Source organism: Vicia villosa, unplaced genomic scaffold (assembly GCF_029867415.1).
Source record: "Vicia villosa cultivar HV-30 ecotype Madison, WI unplaced genomic scaffold, Vvil1.0 ctg.003522F_1_1, whole genome shotgun sequence".
NCBI lineage: Eukaryota > Viridiplantae > Streptophyta > Magnoliopsida > Fabales > Fabaceae > Vicia > Vicia villosa.
In genome coordinates, this window is record NW_026706228.1 from 153619 (window position 1) to 173347 (window position 19729).

At 30.4% G+C, this 19729-nt stretch overlaps 2 protein-coding genes across 3 annotated transcripts; both read right to left on the reverse strand.

Moving 5' to 3' along the window:
• Positions 1 to 297: 297 nt before the first annotated feature.
• On the reverse strand, positions 298 to 2310 carry LOC131641131 (phosphoglucan phosphatase LSF2, chloroplastic-like). Its single transcript, XM_058911445.1, has 5 exons — positions 1929 to 2310; positions 1442 to 1647; positions 1103 to 1273; positions 718 to 929; positions 298 to 507 (listed from the first exon to the last, which is right to left on the reverse strand). Exons 1-4 carry the CDS (start codon positions 2191 to 2193, stop codon positions 726 to 728), a joined length of 846 nt encoding a protein of 281 aa, XP_058767428.1. The 5' UTR covers positions 2194 to 2310; the 3' UTR covers positions 298 to 507; positions 718 to 725.
• An 11569-nt stretch (positions 2311 to 13879) lies between these two features.
• On the reverse strand, positions 13880 to 19411 carry LOC131641133 (aspartic proteinase 36-like). Of its 2 annotated transcripts, XM_058911447.1 has the most exons (8): positions 18839 to 19223; positions 16543 to 16623; positions 16317 to 16411; positions 16056 to 16218; positions 15885 to 15958; positions 15671 to 15764; positions 15228 to 15294; positions 13880 to 14279 (listed from the first exon to the last, which is right to left on the reverse strand). In XM_058911447.1, exons 2-8 carry the CDS (start codon positions 16615 to 16617, stop codon positions 14233 to 14235), a joined length of 615 nt encoding a protein of 204 aa, XP_058767430.1. In that variant the 5' UTR covers positions 16618 to 16623; positions 18839 to 19223; the 3' UTR covers positions 13880 to 14232. The 2 variants fall into 2 exon arrangements, with proteins under 2 accessions (XP_058767430.1, XP_058767431.1); XM_058911448.1 differs by lacking the exon at positions 16543 to 16623 and having other exon boundaries at positions 18839 to 19411.
• Positions 19412 to 19729: the final 318 nt, after the last annotated feature.

Genomic DNA, 19729 nt, shown 5'->3' on the forward strand with positions numbered 1-19729 from the left:
CTTTTCTTTTTCTTCTTAATTACAACAAAAAAGATGTCTGCTCTTGACAAGTCAAGCATATGGCCATCTATCATGCTTACCATGTGACCAATGAAGCTTTTCCATGCTTGTAATACTTGTGGTCTTCAATATTAGTGTATAGTTTTGTTAAGGAAAAAGACCAAAAGAAATGCATGAACTTGAGTGGCTGCTTTCTCAACTCAATAAGTATTATCAATAGAAGATTATTTCATAGTTGTTTCCAAATAGCTAGCAATGCTGTGTCTAACAGAAGCTTGAACCACTTTAGATCCAATAGAAGAGGAATACTCAAATATTATTTACTAAATCTACAGTCTACAATCATGGTACATAAGCCACAGAGTTGATTTATTTGCCAATCAATAATATTACACAGAATATTTTGTACCAGTTACAGAGTTACAGGCAATATGCCTATAAATCTGTATAAATATGCCAATCCTATTAAGGACAACAACTTGTGTAGGAATCTCCATAAGCATTAACCTGTCAATCAAAAGTATAACACTGCAACTCAACACCAAATAATGTACACATCTAGTTTCTATATATATACCCAAAAAGCCAGTAACCTGCAACTATTTTCGATAATTCATATACAGCGTAAAGATTCTTTATGCTGTCAATTATAATCGTGCAAAACTTTTTATTCGGATAGTGTATCAAAATTAAACTACTTTCCTAATAGAAACATACCTAATATGTCAAGTTCCACGAAGAGCGCGGACACCATTTTGAATCAGGTTCCTCTCCCAGTCTGCTATATCCCCAAAAGCATGGTCTGGAAGACTCTCAAACGGCTCCTTCCATGGATCATTCTTAGCCAGATCATAAGTAGCTCCACGTATCGCTTTTTTATTCGGTCCGCAAGGTCTCTTTGAAGTTAGCATATCATATGCTTCATTTAGCTGTCCAGAAAAATAAGGCCATATTCATTTATGAAAAAATTAGCACTCCAAGAAAGCTTTAAAGTCATCTGTCAAATTAATTTTGATGTTTTTTCTACTCTTAACAGCTCGTGGAAAATCTTGTTAGGAATTTTTTTCTTGATTCCAAGATAATGTGAAGGTTTAAGACTTACATTCATGTCACAAAACCAGAACAAATAAGATATTGCTACTGCGGGAGCTCTTCCAAGTCCTGCAGTACAATGCACATAAACTTTTCCTTTTCCCTCAGAAATCGCCCATTCCAAAGATGAAACTGCTTTAGGTAGTGCACTTCGCAAAGAGTTTGGATCAAAATCTACTGCCTAACAAAGTAAACAACACATTCAGTGAACTTGGAACTTTCACAATACTCAAAATAACTTTTCTTAAATGGTACATTGTCAATAGCAGTAAAAGTATATGGAACCTTAAACTCTGCATAAAGATTACTATTAGCATCAAAACAGACCCAAAGGAGCCTGCTTACTTACAGGTCTCCTCATGTGCCGAATTTCAACTTCGCGACACCTTTTTATTATCGACTGCAAGTCTATTCCCCAAAACTCAGCATCTTTATCCTGTTGCAAGTTTAGAATGTATGCCACACCTTCTTCATTCTTAAGATGATCTACATCTTCAGGCTTCTGTGGTTGAGACCCCACAATCAAATTGTCAGTTATAACTGTATAATTCATACCTGAAATCAACCATCAATGATAGTATCAGTTGAATGGAAAAGTTATATCTATAGCAATTAAAATTAAGCCAACTCAGTTGGTAGCTGTGCAGAGACATCATAATGCAGGGATTCAAACCCGCAATATCCACAAAAATTAAAATTAAACACATATAATGGAACAGTAAGCAACAAAAAAACTGTATGCTAGAAGAATCACTCACTCATTCCTAACAAGAGTGTTTATAATGATAATCATATAAAATATCAAAACAAATAAGGGATAAAGAGATGAAACAAACCCAGATCATGATGATACTCATAAGGATTCCTCATCATGCTCTTCATAGCTATATTGTATTCTTCCATCATATCCTTAGATTTAGTAGATACCTTTTTGGTGATAGGACTCTCTTCAATCCCACTTTCTGATAGTTTACAACAGATTTTGTTCAGAGGAATCCTAAAACTGCATGATGATTTGTGTTTCCTCTGCTTTGAAACCACCTCTGTGTTCAAAGAAACTCTGAATACGGAAGAGAAACCAATGTTACTAACAGTTCCCATTTCTTTGTTGTTTGATTCTCTTGTTTTTTATTCGACTGTTGTTTTTATTTTTGTGTATCTCGCACATGATTGATGACGATGATGTTGTTTGTACCAAAATGCCCTTTAAGATCAATGAAATGTAATTGGGTAGTGAATCAGTGATAGAGCAATGTATGGCTTACATACAAGTTGCAGTTGAGAATGTGTTCATGTGAAATTATTGAATTTTTTTTCTTCTAAAAAGTATGGGCTAAAAGATTGGGTTCCTCTTATATGAACTTTCTCAAAACTCAAAAGTGGTTCAATTGTGGAACGTTTTTACATGAGATAATCACTGGACTTTCTTTTTATTTTATAAAGGTTGACATGTTTGAATGATAACTTTTTTTGAGGTTAATAAGAATTATTCTATATAATATTATTTAAATGTTAAAATTGAAAAGAATAGAAAGCAAATGAAATTTTATGAAAAATTATGCAACATTAAATTTAAAGAATTTCAAATATTTTATAAAACTAAAGAATTTGATTTTTTTTTAAATTTTATAAAAGGTGAATCTCTAATGGTTTTTTATAATTTTTTTAAAGTATGTAAATTGGATCTTGTATGTCTTAAAAAATAATAAAAAATATTTTCTTATTCCTATTAACTCATAAGCTTTTAAGTTTAGTTTTATTACATTTTAATTGAAACTTTAATTCTTTATATTATTAGATTAAAATATTAATTATGCAATTACATTGTTTAGTTCCTAAAATGATCATGTTAAATATTAAATATTGATTATGAGATTATATTGTTTTTGAGTACCCATCGAATCCTAAATAATTATTTTTGATAATTGAGGATATTCCTCAATAATGTTCCTTTTTAAGAATGGTTTTAGCAAATGAACTTTAGGTGCACCATCCCAACAGTTCTTAAATAAACACATAATCAGAGCGTGCAGTGCTTGGTTTGTGTAATGGGCATTGACGGAACTAGATCCAAAGTGTTCAGGTGCCAAAATATATATAATTTAGTTTTGTTGGTGAGGGAAGAAGAACTCAAATTTTTGATTGATAATATCAATTTCTAGGAATTAAGGAGAGAGAAAAATTTATATATAGACTTAGTAAGAGAATAGAAAGTAAGAATAGAGATTTAGATCAAATGAAATGTGTTAAGTATGAAAAAGACAAAATCTTAGTTTAGAAAAAAGATATAAATAATAGGTGGAAGACGTATCTCACCAGACTCTAGCAGACTCGACATTAGAGAAGAGGATCAGAATTATAATTCTATCGCCATATTCAGAAACAGGAGGTAAAGGAAGCGATGAAAAGAATGAGTAGTAGTAAGGCGGTTGAGGCATACAACATACTTTGTGGAAATTTTTTGGAGATAAAAGTATTGAGTGACTCACCAAACTCTTTACTGAAATTATGAGGTCAAAACGCATGCTGGATAAATGGAGAAGAAGCACTTTAGTTCTAATCTATAAGAACAATGTGGATATACAAAATTGTGCAAATTATCGAAGGATTAAGCTTATTAGTCATACCATGAAGTTGTGGGAAAGAGTGATTGAACGAAGATTAATAAAAAAGAATTAAATGACCGAGAATCAATTTGGTTTTATGTCAGAAAGGTCGCCAATGGAAGCGATTTATATATTACGGTGTGTGATGGAGCAGTATCGGATGGACCAACAAGACTTGCACTTAATTTTAATTGACTTGGTGAAGACGTCCTAGAGATATTTTGATGAAAGCCTAGAGAAGAAAGGGGTTAGGATTGCATATATTCAAGCTATCCAAGATATGTATGAAGGGGTATCGACTAGCGTTCCGACACAGGGTGGAGAGACAGACGATTTTCCCATTAAAATTGGTTTGCATCAAGGGTCAACGCTAAACCCCTACATTTTTACCTTAATTTTGGATGTACTCACGGAGCTCATCCAAGAGCTAGCACCGAGATGCATGCTTTTTGTTGATGATATAGTTCTTCTTAGAGAATCGAAGGAGGACCTAAATGAGAGGTTTGAAACTTGGAGACAAGCTTTAGAAACACATGGTTTTCGCCTAAGCAGAAGTAAGACAGAGTATATAAAATGCAAGTTAAACAAAATAAGAAGCATTTCTAACATAGAGGTAAAAGTTAAAGATCATATTGTTCCTTAAGTCACACGATTTAAATATCTTGAGTTTGTAATACAAAATGATGGAGAAATAAAAGGGAATGTAAACCATTGAATTCAAGCTGAATGGTTGAAATGCAGAAAGACATAAGATGTTTTATGTGATGCGAAGGTACAACTCAAGCTAAAGGGAAATTTTATCGAATTGCGATAAGACCTGAGATTTTGTACGTGACAAAATGTTGGACACTTAAGAATCAACACGAGAATAAAGTAAGTGTAGTGGAGATGAAGAGTTGCGGTGGATATGTGGCAAGACTCACCAGGATAAAAGTAAAAATGAAATTATTAGAGAGTGTCATGGTAACGCCTATAGTAGAGAAGACAGTGGAAAATAAACTTAGGTGGTTTGAACATGTAGAGACAAGACCTGTAAAATCTGTAGTAAACAGAGTAGACTAAATGGAGAGAAGACAAACAACTCGAGGAAGAGGAAGACCCAAAAAAATTATAAGAGAAGTTCTTAAGAAAAATCTCGAGATTAATGATTTGGATAGAAACATGATCTTTGATAGAATATTATGGCAAAAATTTATTCATGTAGTTGATCTTATCTAATGGGATAAGAGTTAATTGTTGTGGTTGTTTTTGTTGTTCGTATATATTATTGTAAAATATTAAATAAAACTATATCTTAGTGTAGTGGTTAAGTTTTTTAATCTAAGCGGCTAGTATTCACATTTTTACATGAATCAACTCTTAGTATTCACATTTTTGCAACAACCTAGGATCTATAAGTTGCAAAACAAATGATTAACCATCTGAAAAATTGAAATTAATTATCATTTGATGCATAATGATATTATATAAATAAAATTAAATATTTAAAATTGCATATAATTCCTATTTTGTTATAATTTTCTTTTGGTATAATGTTGTTCTTTTGATTGACTGCTTTAGGTAAAATAACATGAACAATAAGATGTAAATTATAAAGAGACATCATATGGGATAAGATGTTAGAGTATATGCATCATTCGTTTTTAGTCAAAGTTTCTGAGTAAATGAGTGTGATTCCAAAGAGATTTTTTGTTATATCTTTAGCAATAAGTTACTTAGTAAGTAGGGCCGGTCCCGATATTTTAGAAGGCCGGGACAAATATTAAAAATAAATCTCTAATAAAAATTATAATTATTTTAAAAAAGAACATCATCTATTTAAATTATAAATAATATCAAACAACATTAAAATTAGTCATTTATCTGTATAACTAACATAAAAAATGTCTTATTCTTATTAATATTCGGTAACAAAGCCGTCTCAAATAATTTTGAAGTCCCGTTCCAATAGAGAAATATATATTTAAAATTTATATTTTATATATATTCTTAAAATTATAAGACTTTCAATATTTTGAGACAATGTGATAAATGCTTCAAGACTTTATTAGAGTTGATATAGTAATGGAAAGAAAGTCAAACTAATCAGAAGGCCTTAAAAATACAGATTAATTCTTGTTCAAATTTTTTTAATCTATTAATTTAATTTATATATACTTAGTCATAATGATTTAATTAAAAATAATGCTACTAATATTAAAAAAATTATATGACTATAAAATAACACAAAATAATATATCTTTCAATATAAAAATAATAATAAATTAAGAATTATATTATATAATTAAAGAACATTTCATTGATTTAGAATTTGTTTGCTGTACTTTTGTTTGGCAGTTTTTAAAATAAGTTGTAGTGGAACCCACATCCCGAGGTTGAAATTATTAACACAAACCACTGCGCTGTAACTGAATTATTGCATCATAATACAACTCGCGGTTTATATAAATATTTTAATTTAAAATTTCTAAAGCCCAAGCCCAAAAAATTTGAGGCCCATAATTTTATGAGGCTCTGGTCTGTGGGCCTGGTTTCTCTGGCCCAGAGTCAACCCTGTTAGTAAAATTTGTTAAAAAGATTGTCCAAAATCAAATCAAATTAAATAAGATTTAATTTGAAAAATAATTAAATTTTATCAAATATCTTGGTGGAAAGCAAATCAAATTTGCACCAAATTAAATCTGATTGTTCTCAAATCAGTAGCCTATTAGAGAAAAGTCCTGCAGATGATTTTCTATTTAAGAAGATTCATTCCTAATTTTGAAGAGACAGAGCAAGAATTAAAGACTCTAAGTGTTAAGTTTTTTTATTTTGAGTCTTTATAATTGTTTCTATATGTGCACCTCCATAGCGTCTAAGTTTCATATCAAAGGTATATAAATTGTTTGTTTTTGATATAGTTGTAGTTAAACAAACTTTGTTCTGAGTTTTGTATTGATCAATAGGGTTAGCGAATCAGAGAAAGTGAGAGGAGTTCTCATATTTAGGGGGAGTCCTAAATATAAAATCACAGTTAGTATCAGGAAGAGAGGTAGTGAACAAAGATTGTTCATCTAAGACTATTTGTACTAATACTATTGAGAGTGAATTTTCTTTCTTGGGTTGGAAGCCTCTCGGACATAGGTGACGTTGCTTCAAACTGAGTTAACAATCTTTTGTGTTCTTTGTTGCTTTATAATTTATTTCCCATGATTTGTTAATCCGTTATAAGGAAGTTATACACATTGTCCCAAATATTGTGTGTAACATATGTCCTACAAAAAACATAATTTCAATTATACATCCTATTCTATTTTGGTGAGCTCCAAGAAAAATATATTATGTTCAAATGGGAAGTACTAAGGAAGTAGGATCAGTCAATAGATCACCTGTTCTGGATGTCATCAATTTTGATTATTGGAAAGCTGAAATGATTGCTTTCCTTAAATCCATGGACAATAAAAAATGGAAGGTTATAATAAAAGGTTGGAAACACCTTCTAACTACCTCTTAAGATGGAACATCAATCTTAAAGCCAAAAACTAAGTAGTCTAATGTTGAAGCTCTTGAAAATCCTAATGGCTTGAATTTTATTTTCAATGGTCTGGACAAGAACATGTTCAGATTGATAAACACATGTACCGAAGACAAAAAGGCTTGGGAGATCCTCAAAACTGCATATGAAATTTTAGAATTGTGATGGTTGATAATAATAAACTTATATTACCAAACATTTTTTAATGATTATATTAATAGTTAAAGATCAAAACCATATATGTGAAAGTGTGTACGGACAATCAACACGTTTTCATATACTAACCACATTTGACACTTTGTGCTTCCTAACACCAAATACAATGAATCTTTTATAGAGAATCTAAAGGCTCGTGAATAATAATGTTGTGTTTTTCATAGAACGATGCACATAATTTTTAAGATGACTGATTTTGTCATTAAAAAATAATGACACAATTTATTATTTATTTGCCTTTTATTTCGAGTAACCATCAAATATATTTACATCAAGATTTATAAATTTATTACATAAATTATAAAAAAAATGAATTTTATATAGAGAATTGAAAAAGAACATTACAAACGTGATGAGAAAGTGGATAATAGTTGTCAGCTTGAAGTAGAACTGGGCGTTGTATTATAGTTTCATCTCTTATGTTAATTAAGTAATCATGTTAATGTCGTGTTATTCTTTGCATAATAAATAAAACTTCTATTTTATCAAAATAATATTTCATTTCGTATCAACGTATGAACGTGATATTAGCCGCTTTAATTTCGTTTTATATGTTGTCAGGATGGTTGAAGAAGAGATATAAAACCATAGGCTACCGTCAAAAATAGGTGCTATTATTTGACTTGTAAGAATTTAAGGCCAAAAAAAAATACAAATCCAAATGTGAAACCATATTGTTCAATGCAACGATGCCATTCACTATCAATAGAAGTATAGTCGTTGAAATTGGAAGACTTCATTACATATATAACATCCATATGTTAATGTCAGCTTCTAATATATTTTAAAGTCTTACTGTTATATGCATTCTTTGTCCTATAGTTTTATTTTAAATAGGATTTTCATTTAATGCTCGATAATACTTCAAAATGAAAAACAAAAGGAAGGCAGCATCAGAGCCGTCTCAAGTTTTTGGAGGCCCTGTGTAGGTTAGACACAGTTTAACCATAGAAAAACAAATGGAGGCCCTATTTAAGAACGATTTAACATGACAAATATTTTATGTGACCCTATTTAGCTATAGTTTAAGCCTCTAATAAACTTGAGGCCCTGTGCGGTAGCCCGTCTTGCACACCCTCAAAGACGGCCCTGGGCAGCATACGCCTCTCAAAATACAAATTTCTAAGTTAAGAATGATTTTTGCGGCCAAGTGTAGTGCATGCTGCATTATCTAAAAGCAAACAAAGCTAAAGCATTTCCACACAGAATTTGACTTTATAAAACTAAATGTGTAAAAATAAGCAATATGCATTGTAGGTGACATTTAATTTGGTCGAGTACATTAAACATGTCGATGATACAAGTGGTGACTTTTTTTGTACAAAACTATTGTTGACTTCTTTTGGTACAAAACAATTGTTGACTATGTTAATATTAATTTATGCTTTCACCCTTAAAATATGAAACATTTTACATTAATCACTTAAAAAATTAAATACTTGTTTTAACATATAACATCTACTCCTAAAATGTATTTTTTCTACTATATTTAAAAAAATTATTTTTGACCAAAATACGTTTTAAATTTAACAATTCTATAATTATCATAAAAAATATTAGTATATTTAATATCCAACTAATTTTAAGAATGTTCATGGGTGCAAGTCAACAAATCGAATTAACCTATAAATTATCTGAACTCGTTTGATTATGAGTATATTCAATCAAATCCTTAATATTCATATAGTTTTGATTTAGATATCAGATTTGAGTTTTTTAACTTGGAGATTCTTTGACTAAACTAATTAATGTGACATTAATAATTTATTTATTTATTTTTATTATTTTAAATAAAATATAAATTAATATGTTAATACAGACAACAATTTTGCAAAAAAAAAAAAAAAACTATTCACCACAAATACTATTAATTAAACTAACAAGTTTACATAATTTTAAAACTAAATTTGCACTACAAAAAATATGCTCTTCAGCGACGTGGAAGACACGCCGCAACACTGAAAAATCACGTCACAATCAAAATATAGCGACGTGGGCTCCTATGTCGCAGGAGCACGTGTGGCAAAGCAATAGCGATGTGGAAAACACGTCAGAAGGTTGCGACGTGATTCCCACGTCGCAATTAATTTATATGGGGAATATGTCCCTGCACGCAGAGTAGGTGTGGCAGGTGTGACAGACTGATAAATTGACTTTATTAGCGACGTGGAAACCACGTCAGAATGTAGAGACGTTGATTTCACGTCGCAACCTTTAATGTTTTTTTAAAAAATTAAATACAGACGCGGGTATAATTGTATTTATATATAATAAATCAAATAATTAATATAATAAAATTTATATAATAAAATTTATTAAATATAATTTATATAATAAAATTTATATAATAAAATTTTATAAAATAAATTCATATAATAAACTTTATATAATAAATTCAATCAAATAAAACTAAAAATTTAAAACTAATATTTTAATGAATTAAAATGTAAAATGAGTTGCATAAATATAAATTTAAAAACAAATGAAATACAAAATGTTTTTATGAGGCATCATCATCATTCGGAAAATAATTATCAGGATTAAAATCATCATCCACTCCGTCATCCTCCGGCTCTGGATCAGGAACATTACGATAATTTCCACCACATTGTATAAATCGTCTCATCTGCTCCTCCATCTCAGATTGCCTCTTCAGAATGCCCTCCATCTGCCGCGCATGCTGTTGCTCCATATTAGATTGTGTCTTCCGCATCATCTCCATCTGCTGCTCTTGTTGCTGCCTCAGGGCCTCATTTTTGCGTCTCGCCTCACTTAACGCCAATTGCCTTACAATTTCAGCTTGTTCCCGTGTCAGATTTGGTTGACGCGATCCACCCTCTCCATCTCTAATTCTTTGAAACAGATTGCGATCACCAGCTCTATATCTAGACGCCAAATTTCCAGCCCCAAAAGAGCAAACATTAGGCCCTTTTCTTTAATAACCTCACTCCAAATATAGTGATCAATATCAGCGTTAAGCGACTCCCCCTCTACTGACATGTATTGAGGATTATTTTCTAGAAAAATTGCAAGCAATGTATTATAATCATCCTGGATACATATTCAATAAACAAATTTAAGTTAAATATTCACATGCTTATTTAATACTCCCTCCGTTTCAAAATATAAGAGAAAAAAATGCATTTTTCTTGTCCCAAAATATAAGAGAAAAAATCATTTTTCATTTCTTTCAAGATAAAATTAAATGCATATTGCATTTAACTTACATTCTCTCTCATCATTTCCATAACCAACAACCAATTGGAATTTTTTTAAAATTTTTCAAAACACTTTATTTCAAGAAAACCATAAGTCAAATGAGTGTATTACTACTTTTCTTAATAAGCGTGATTTTGTTTTTTTTCTCTTATAATTTGGGACGGAGAGAGTATTAAATAAATATTTACATACTATACTAAATTAAAATATATTAAAAAGTTGTTACGTAATTTAGACAAGTACTAAACTCGTCTATGATACAAATGGTGACCTTTTTGGTACAAAGCAATTGTTGACTTCTTTTGGTACAAAACAACAATTGTTGACTATGTTAATATTAATTTATGCTTTCACCCTTAAAATATGAAACATTTTACACTAACCACTTCAAGAAATTAAATACTTATTTTAACACACACACACACACACACACACATATATATATATATATATATATATATATATATATATATATATATAGGGCATATCATATGAGAATGACTTTTTTATATGAGAATATGAGAATGAATTTGAACCATTGAATTTTAAAATAAATGGTGGAGATTATATGTGTATCTTTTTTCTCTCTCCTCCATTATTAAAATAAATGAAGTAGGAGAGAGAAAAAAAATTCACATATAATCTCCACCATTTATTTTAAAATCCAATGGTTCAGATTCATTCTCATATAAAAAAGCCATTATCATATGATATGCCCTATATATATATATATATATATATATATATATATATATATATATATATATATATATATATATATATATATATATATATATATATATATATATAACATCTACTCCTAAAATGTATTTTGTCTAATATATTTTAAAAATTATTTTCGACCAAAATACGTTTTAAGATAAATTCTATACTTGTCATAAAAAAAATATTATATCTAATACCTAACTAATTTTAAGGATGTTGATAGGTGCGAGTCAACTCGGTATTGATGCAAATTGAATTAACTTATAAGTCATCTGAACTCGTTTGATTAAAGGTATATTCAATTCAATCCTTAATGCTCATATAGTTTTGGTTTAGATATCAGATTTGAATTTCTCAACTATGAAATCCTTTGATTGAATTAATTACTGTAACATTAGTAATTTAATTATTTTTTTATTATTTTAAATAAAATATAAACTAATATGTTAATACAAACCACAATTTTGCCAAAAAATAACTATTCACCACCAATATTATTATTAGACTAACAAGTTTGCATGATTTTAAAACTAAATTTGTTTCTCATTTTTTTAATCATTTCTAGCTTGTATATTTTATGGAAATAACATGTTTTGTGAACTTTTCTTTCGGGTGACAAAATGAATGGATTGTTAATGGAAGAGGGATCAATCCATTCAATAATTTGTGAATAAAATTTATTCAATTCATCCATTAACATCTTTTTAATGATGAATATTCATTCATCCAAAAAACTTACCTTAAATATATTCGTTTTTTTAAAATGATAATCGTTTTTTATAAACCAATCATTAGTTGGTCCAGTGGTGATTGGCGCTGGACTTGGTAGGTCGAACCACGGTTCGATCCCCCGCAACTACGATCGGGAGGGGGATGAAACCACTTGATGCTAGAACTCGCCCCCGAACCGGACTAAACCGGTGGTATAAAGCAAAAAAAAAAATGATATTTATAAAATAAATTTTATCAATTTTTTTTTTACATTTTAGTTCAATTCATTAACTTATTTATTGTGATGGATGAATTGAATGAATTTTTTTATGGATGAATTCTGTCTTAATAGATCCAATCACCACCCTTAAATTTTCTTCTATTATTAAGTGTTATGGCATATTGATATATTTTAGGTTAAATTACAATTTTGGTTCCTCTATTTTGGCCAACTCACGAAATCAGTCCCCCTATTTAATTTTTAAACGATTTTGATCCCCGTGTCTATTTTTTGTCTAAAAAACGCCGATTTTACTTTTTTTTTTGTATACATGACATACTTTTTGAGCGAGAAAGAACATAAGAATATTTTTTGGAGAGCAAAGAAGACAAACAAACAAACTGAGAAAAAATGAAGATGAATAATTAAACTTTAATATGTCAAGTTAATATAAGTATGTCACATATCTACAAAATAGTACACAACAGTATTTTTGAACGAAAGATGGGCATGAGAGACTAAAACTATTTAAAAAATAAATAGGAGACTGATTTCGTGAGTTGGCCAAAACAGAGAGACCAAAACTATAATTTAGCCTATATTATATTAAATATTAATTATATTAATTTGTATTATAATATTTTAATAATTAAAAATATTTGATTTGAATGATTTTGTATGCGAATCCAACCCAATCCAACTTATAAATTATTTGAATTATTTGATTTAGTTTTAATAATAAAATTACACATTAAATAATAAATCAGTCTATTAAAATTTGAATGAATTAAGTATTAAATTGGGTAAAATTTAGTCCATCCCCTACAAGAAACTACGGGTGCAGTTACCGTGCATAGATTATTATGGACCCTTGGATCAAATTCTAGACATAAATTATTATTACTCAAATACTCAATACTCAATACTCAATACTTAATACTGGATTAAACATGATCCAATGGCTTATGTAGGCTTATGCATGGTGCATAAGGAAAATCCTTATGCATATTAGCCAAAGCCAGAAACTACACTACAAGAAAATTGACTTTTTGTGACACTCAAAAAGTGTCACTAAAAGTCAATAATCCGTAGGTAAAAAGCTTGCAGACATTGAGTGACGCCCACCCCTAGCGTCAATTATAAGGGGGTGTAATGCTACGGTACAATAAGTGTCACGATAGCTTTTAGCTACGGGCAAATATTTACCTGAATGTCACTATATCATAGGTTACTGTTACAAATATTTCTCTTTTTACCTACAGTTTTAGTTTTAATAGGTGTCACTAGAACTCTGTTAAATAATATTTTTTAATTTACCAAAATATAATAAAATTATAAATTATAATTTTTTTATAATTCAATTACTCGGTAAAATATTTTACAATACATTTTCTATTATTTCAATTTAAATATGACAAATTAACTTAATATTAAAATTAAACTATTATATCAATTTCAATATAGTAACAAAGAATTTCAACTACATTTTCTTATTTTCTGTTTGAATAAGTATAACTAGAAAGACCACTATTTTGTATGAATCTAATCAATGACCAAGTAAAATATTCAAGAGGATTCAACAGAAGCACCAGCTTTCATGTATCTACAATTTTGAATGGTATTGTATCTTCACTTTCATATATTTGAATCTAAATTGTGGTCAATAGGTGACACAAAATCAAACCTCTTCAGCTATAGCTCGTAAGACCTCGTTAACTTGTGGATCTTCAGAAAACCGCATTTGAAGAACAGAAACTAGATTTCCAAGCAAATTCTCTAATGTTGCAACTCTATTATCTGCATTGGAGCTAGAACTAGCATGTCGGGGAAGCTTGCCAAGACAACGCACTCGTCCTCTCTTTTCAGGTCCTTTAACCTTTGAATAAGCATCATTCTTCCAGCTTGTAGAATCTTTGGTGGCTTGAGAATCATGTGAGCTGCCTTCCTCCTCTACCATATGCTTCTTTAACTCTTCCTACATGCAACACAAGTAACTTTTCAAATGTAACTCAATATTATTTCTTGCAACCTATGCTATCAAAACGACAATACACATGAACAAAATGGAAATAACTGGCAATTGATTCATATTCATTCATACTCTCACTATCACATGTAAACAATTACATCCACTTCTGAGCTTCTTGGTCTATAATGCTAAGGGTACTTCTATTTCTTTTTGGGCTTCAAATCTTATTTTTACCTAGTCAGTCATATTATTCAGATCTCACTATAACATGTAAACAGTGACATGGAAATTAAAAAACTTAGACTTTCACCTCACTTTTGAGCTTTTGGTCTATAATGCTAAGGGTACTTCTATTTCCTTTTGGGCTTCAAATCTTATTTTAACCTAAGGTTATAAGGGACTTGAAATACATTATGGATTTTAAAGTTCGTCTCTTAATAGCAAGGTTCTAAGTAACAAGATTTGAGGTGCTCACTTTGTGACTAAAGGATAACATGGCCCAATAATCTACTCCCAATGTTAACCTAGTAAACTAGTGTGCCTAAAAATCAATAATCTAGTAAATTTGGCTTCTCTTCAAATTTGACTTGTAACTAGCATATAATTAAGCATGCAGCAGTCATGCAGTTAAAACTATTTGCTGAAAAAAGAAAGGATGGATTATGAACGAAAAATCTTAAGCAATGAAAGTGAACATTTGATCAATGAACTCGATTAAGATTGAGGACCTTAACAATTGTATTAGTTAAGCAATCAAATATTACAATATTACAATAGTATTTCTCACCAACAATTTCAAGCTTAAATCATTAAACCAGGAGAATATCTACAGAGTTTAGAGTTAGAACCACAGTAAACTCTTCATAAAACAAAGACCCGTGCAAGACAGGTGACATTTATTGGTACAAAGAGGGCTAGTAAAATAAAGTTTCCAAACTGGTATTCTACAATTACCTCCTAGAATTGTTACATCTTGACCTGGGATTTTCTGAAAGCCAATACACCAAACTGATCCATCTCCCTATAAAACCAAAAGGTTTATTAAATCATTCAACTAGTGAGATAACATTCATAATAGAAAAAAATCGAAAGTATAGCAGTAACATGTTTGTGAAAAAAAAAACATTTAGGGTTAAATAAGTTTTTGGTCCCTATAAATATTGCAGTTTCATTTTTAGTCCCTCCCTATCTTTAGGCAACGGTTTTAGTTGGTTTTGGCAACGGTTTTCTTGTAAAAACCGTTGCCTAAAGGCAGGGAGGGACTAAAAATGAAAACTGGAATATTTATAGGGACCAAAAACTTATTTAACCCTATTTTATTTGGTCAAAGAAGTCAGCCATGCGCATAATTAGACACGAAGTAGCTCTTAAATGGAAATCGAAGTTTGGATACTTACAATATAGTTCTGCTTTATAAGGTAGTCCTGTGGTCCTAAAACGAGAGACGCACCACCGGCAAAGTTCAGACTTACTTGAGGAAACATGTCAAGGCTGTTAAACACAGTATAGCCGTTAAAAGGCAGAGAAAGATCATCTATTTTAAACATTCGATTGGGGCAAAATATGTCATAAAATAATCCATTAAATATATATGAACAGTTCCATTTTAACCTGGTGGTAACTAAGTAACACTGATTTCCTCTGGAAAAAACAGTGCGCACAGATTGTGGAATAGCAGCGGTAATCTACACAGAACAACATTTCCGTTAATATATAGATAGATCAAAGCAATGTCCATAATTGATCAATTGGATGAAAAGAAATTACCTAAGTGAAACTCACCGCATTGATAAAGGGATTGTAAGCCTCTTCTGCAATGTATGCCAAAGTTGTTCCAGAATCAATAATGGTACCTCTATTGTTTGATGTAGCAAAAATAGCAGAATCAATTGGCAAAACTTGGCCACTGACAGAGATGCTCAGCAGATTTAGATTATAATGAGGCCTGAAATATTTACCATAGAACTAATCTTAATGTTTAAACTTTATTTGTTCAATTAAGATGTCTATTGAACACTAATTATCGTATACACTATTTGATACCTTGACTTGCTTTTGAATGATTTATTCTGCTCCCCATCCTCCAACATCTCTCTAGCTGCTTCCAATTTTCTGCGTTTCTTTCTAAGCATATTTTTCTGCATCGTAGATATTTCCATCAAGTAAACATGTAAGTCGGAACAAAGCATACAAGCAATTTTATGTACCTTCTATATCTCAAAAAACAAGTCGATTTGTATGTAGAACAACATTGAGAAACACTTCTTACCTCTCGCTCTCGTTTCCTCTTTTTCTTCAATTTGAAGTCTTCAGCTTTCTGAGAAGAACCATTTTCCTTATCCATAGATACCTGTTGTCAGTCAGTTCACATCTTATTAACATTCGCGAGCATCCTATTCTGTGGGAGGATAAATAACAAATTATCTTTTCAAAATCTACAATCAAATATCTCTTTCTTTATTACTTGTTAGAGCTTAGTGATCTATCTCTTTCTTTATCTATACAATTATTTCTATCTTTCTCATTCGGCCTCTTTATTTCACAGGAATAAAATTGAGTTTCAATTGGTTGTGTACTTCACTCAAATAGAGAGAGGGATACTTGCTCTGCCAACATTTGATGCAGGGGGTGCTGAGGAGTGAAGACTGACAGTACCGTTCAGAGGTAGAGTTGTAACATGAACCGTAGTATGTAAATACAACTTGTTCAATGTAAATGAAAAATGGTGATACACATATATATTTATACAATAGAGTGAATGAAAAAGCTAGTAACTAACACTATTAGAGAGAGTAAGCATGGGATAACAGAATTGGAGGCAATTCAGTAAGTGCAAGAATTAAAGGAAGAAAGAAGGAAAACAAAAGGGAATGTTTCTTGAATGCATATCTAACACTATATAGCCCTTCATTTCTAGCTTGTAACCAATGTTATCAAATATCTGCCATGGTGGCGGTATGGAGGATATAAATTTACCCATAATCCGCTATAACAGTGCCGCAGAGTGTCCGGTATGGCAGAATTTCGAGTATCCGCCATGGACTCTATCTGCCACCAATAATGCTATAATTAGCTATTCTATAATTTAAATCCTCAGGTATTATAATACATTTTTCAATTATATGGTTGAATAATAACGAGTAAACAAACAACCATGTCAGTCCTTGAATATGTAATGCCGTGTGATTATAGTGTCTCAATCTTTGCTATGTAAATCTATTTCTGATACTACTTCACAAGTGCGGAGCTGATGAGTAAATCTATTTATATTCTAAGCAGGTTAACAGGCATTGTGAGTAAACTTCCTAACAAAAGCATGTTAACAGCTTTTCTCAATCTCAAATAATGAAAGTTTTATAAAGGAGTAAAGGTAATTTATACACAAAACAGATACTGCGCGGAAAATTTCATCCTATAAATTTAATACAAGGCTAACTATAAGTAGAGTACATTATACTTGGCCGTGCATATCAGAGACAAAAACTGCATAGAAAATACTTGTATCTATGCAATTTAGACATTTTCACTTCCACTTGCTATTCAATCTTTCATCACCTAGTTACAATATTATATTGATTTTCATCATGCATCCTCTGCAATTTTGTTTATAAATACTATTAGTTTTATTTGAAATGAAATTGTTAATATATTTACTTTTGTTTTCATTTTAAGACTTACCACATGCAATTTTTTGTTTGTCTAGTAACTTTGAAGACTATATCTATAAAATAGTACAAACTTTGTAGTCTCAAATTTTTACTTAATGGAACACATAAACAAGCATATACAGAGAGAAGCATATGAAACTTGTTTCGCCACAAGAACGCAATCCACACACAAGGCTTTTATTTTAAAAAAATACAACACATAAGAAACAAGATATGATAAATGTCAAATTCAAGTTCTTCTACTTCAATTCAGTAATATACATCAACACCAGAAGGGGAGATTATAGTTCTCAAAGATGGCCTTGTAAGAGTTAGCATCAAAACAAAATCGTCATCCACCAAACGACCGTTGTAATATTGTATTGAGTTTGTCATTGTTCATGCTCAACACTTTCACTTATATCTCTAAATTCTAATACATACATCATACATGTCTAGAACAATGCCACTCTAACCTAAACACATTACACACCAAACTTCTAAACAACTCAAAAATCACCAATCAAATTATGATGGATACCAATATCCACAAAACTAAAATCCAGAAGACGGAGAAATTAAAATTAAGCAGAGATGTAGAAATTGAATCTGAATGACATTGCTGAATAATAAGACATGAATTTTAGAATACTCTCACTATGGTTTAACCTAATAAAAACTTCTAATCATTTTTCTCATATTTCACAAATCATCAAACAACAACAACCACTACACTGTCAATGATGAAGAAAACAAAAACCATCGAAATCGTAAATTGATTTCAGGATACATAAATTAACTACACAAGAAATTGAAAGCAATCGTGAATACATATAGTTATGGTTTCCAATGATTTCAATTACGATAACACAATTCAACAATTAAGATTCAGTGTAATTTGAGAGGGCGAGAGAAAACCTTAGAAAGAAAGAGTCGAGTTGTGTGGTGGCGATTGAACAGAGAGTTGATGGTGGCGGCGGTTGAACAGAGAGTTACGGTGGCGGCGGTTGAACAGAGAGTTACGGTGGCGGCGATTAAACAGAGAGTTGACGGTGGCGGCGATTGAACAGGAAGTTGACGGTGGCGGCGATTGAACAGAGAGTTGACGGTGGATTCTACGATTTCAGATTTACATCGCTTCCACAAGTTGCAAGCTGAAATTGAAATGAAAATGACATGTTTGTCCTAATTAGTATAAAAACATATATTTTATAATTAAAATTAATTTTTAATTTTTTAATTAGTAATTAGTAAAGTTGAGTTTTGACAATGAAAAAAAAAACTTAAGTTTTACGTTTTTTTAATGAAAATAATAATTTTATAATTTATATAAAAAATATTATTTATCTATAATATAAAATTATTTAACAATTTAATAAAGTAAAATATAGCTGTAGGTAAAAGTAATATGGGTGTAGGTAAAAGTAATGTATAAAATTATTAAAAAAATTAATAGAATAAATATATCCGTAGGTAAAAGTAATATGACCGTAGGTAAAAGTAACATGTAGTGACAAAAATTAAGCGTCACTAAATCTGGGTGTCACAGTAGGTCAGTTTTCTTGTAGTGCTACCATTTTTTCTCCAAAATATCTGTTTGAGAAATGCTAATTTAAACATTTAATATGTCTTTCATAATTATTTTAGTGTATGGAAATTATTAAAAAAAAAAGACCCAATTTAAATACATACAGTGAGAGTGAGGCGTACTTTTAAACTCAAAAGAAAATTTTGTTTTTTATTTATTTAAACTATCCTTTACTTTTTAATTTAAAATTAATATTTTTTAATTAAAAAGAGACCAATAAC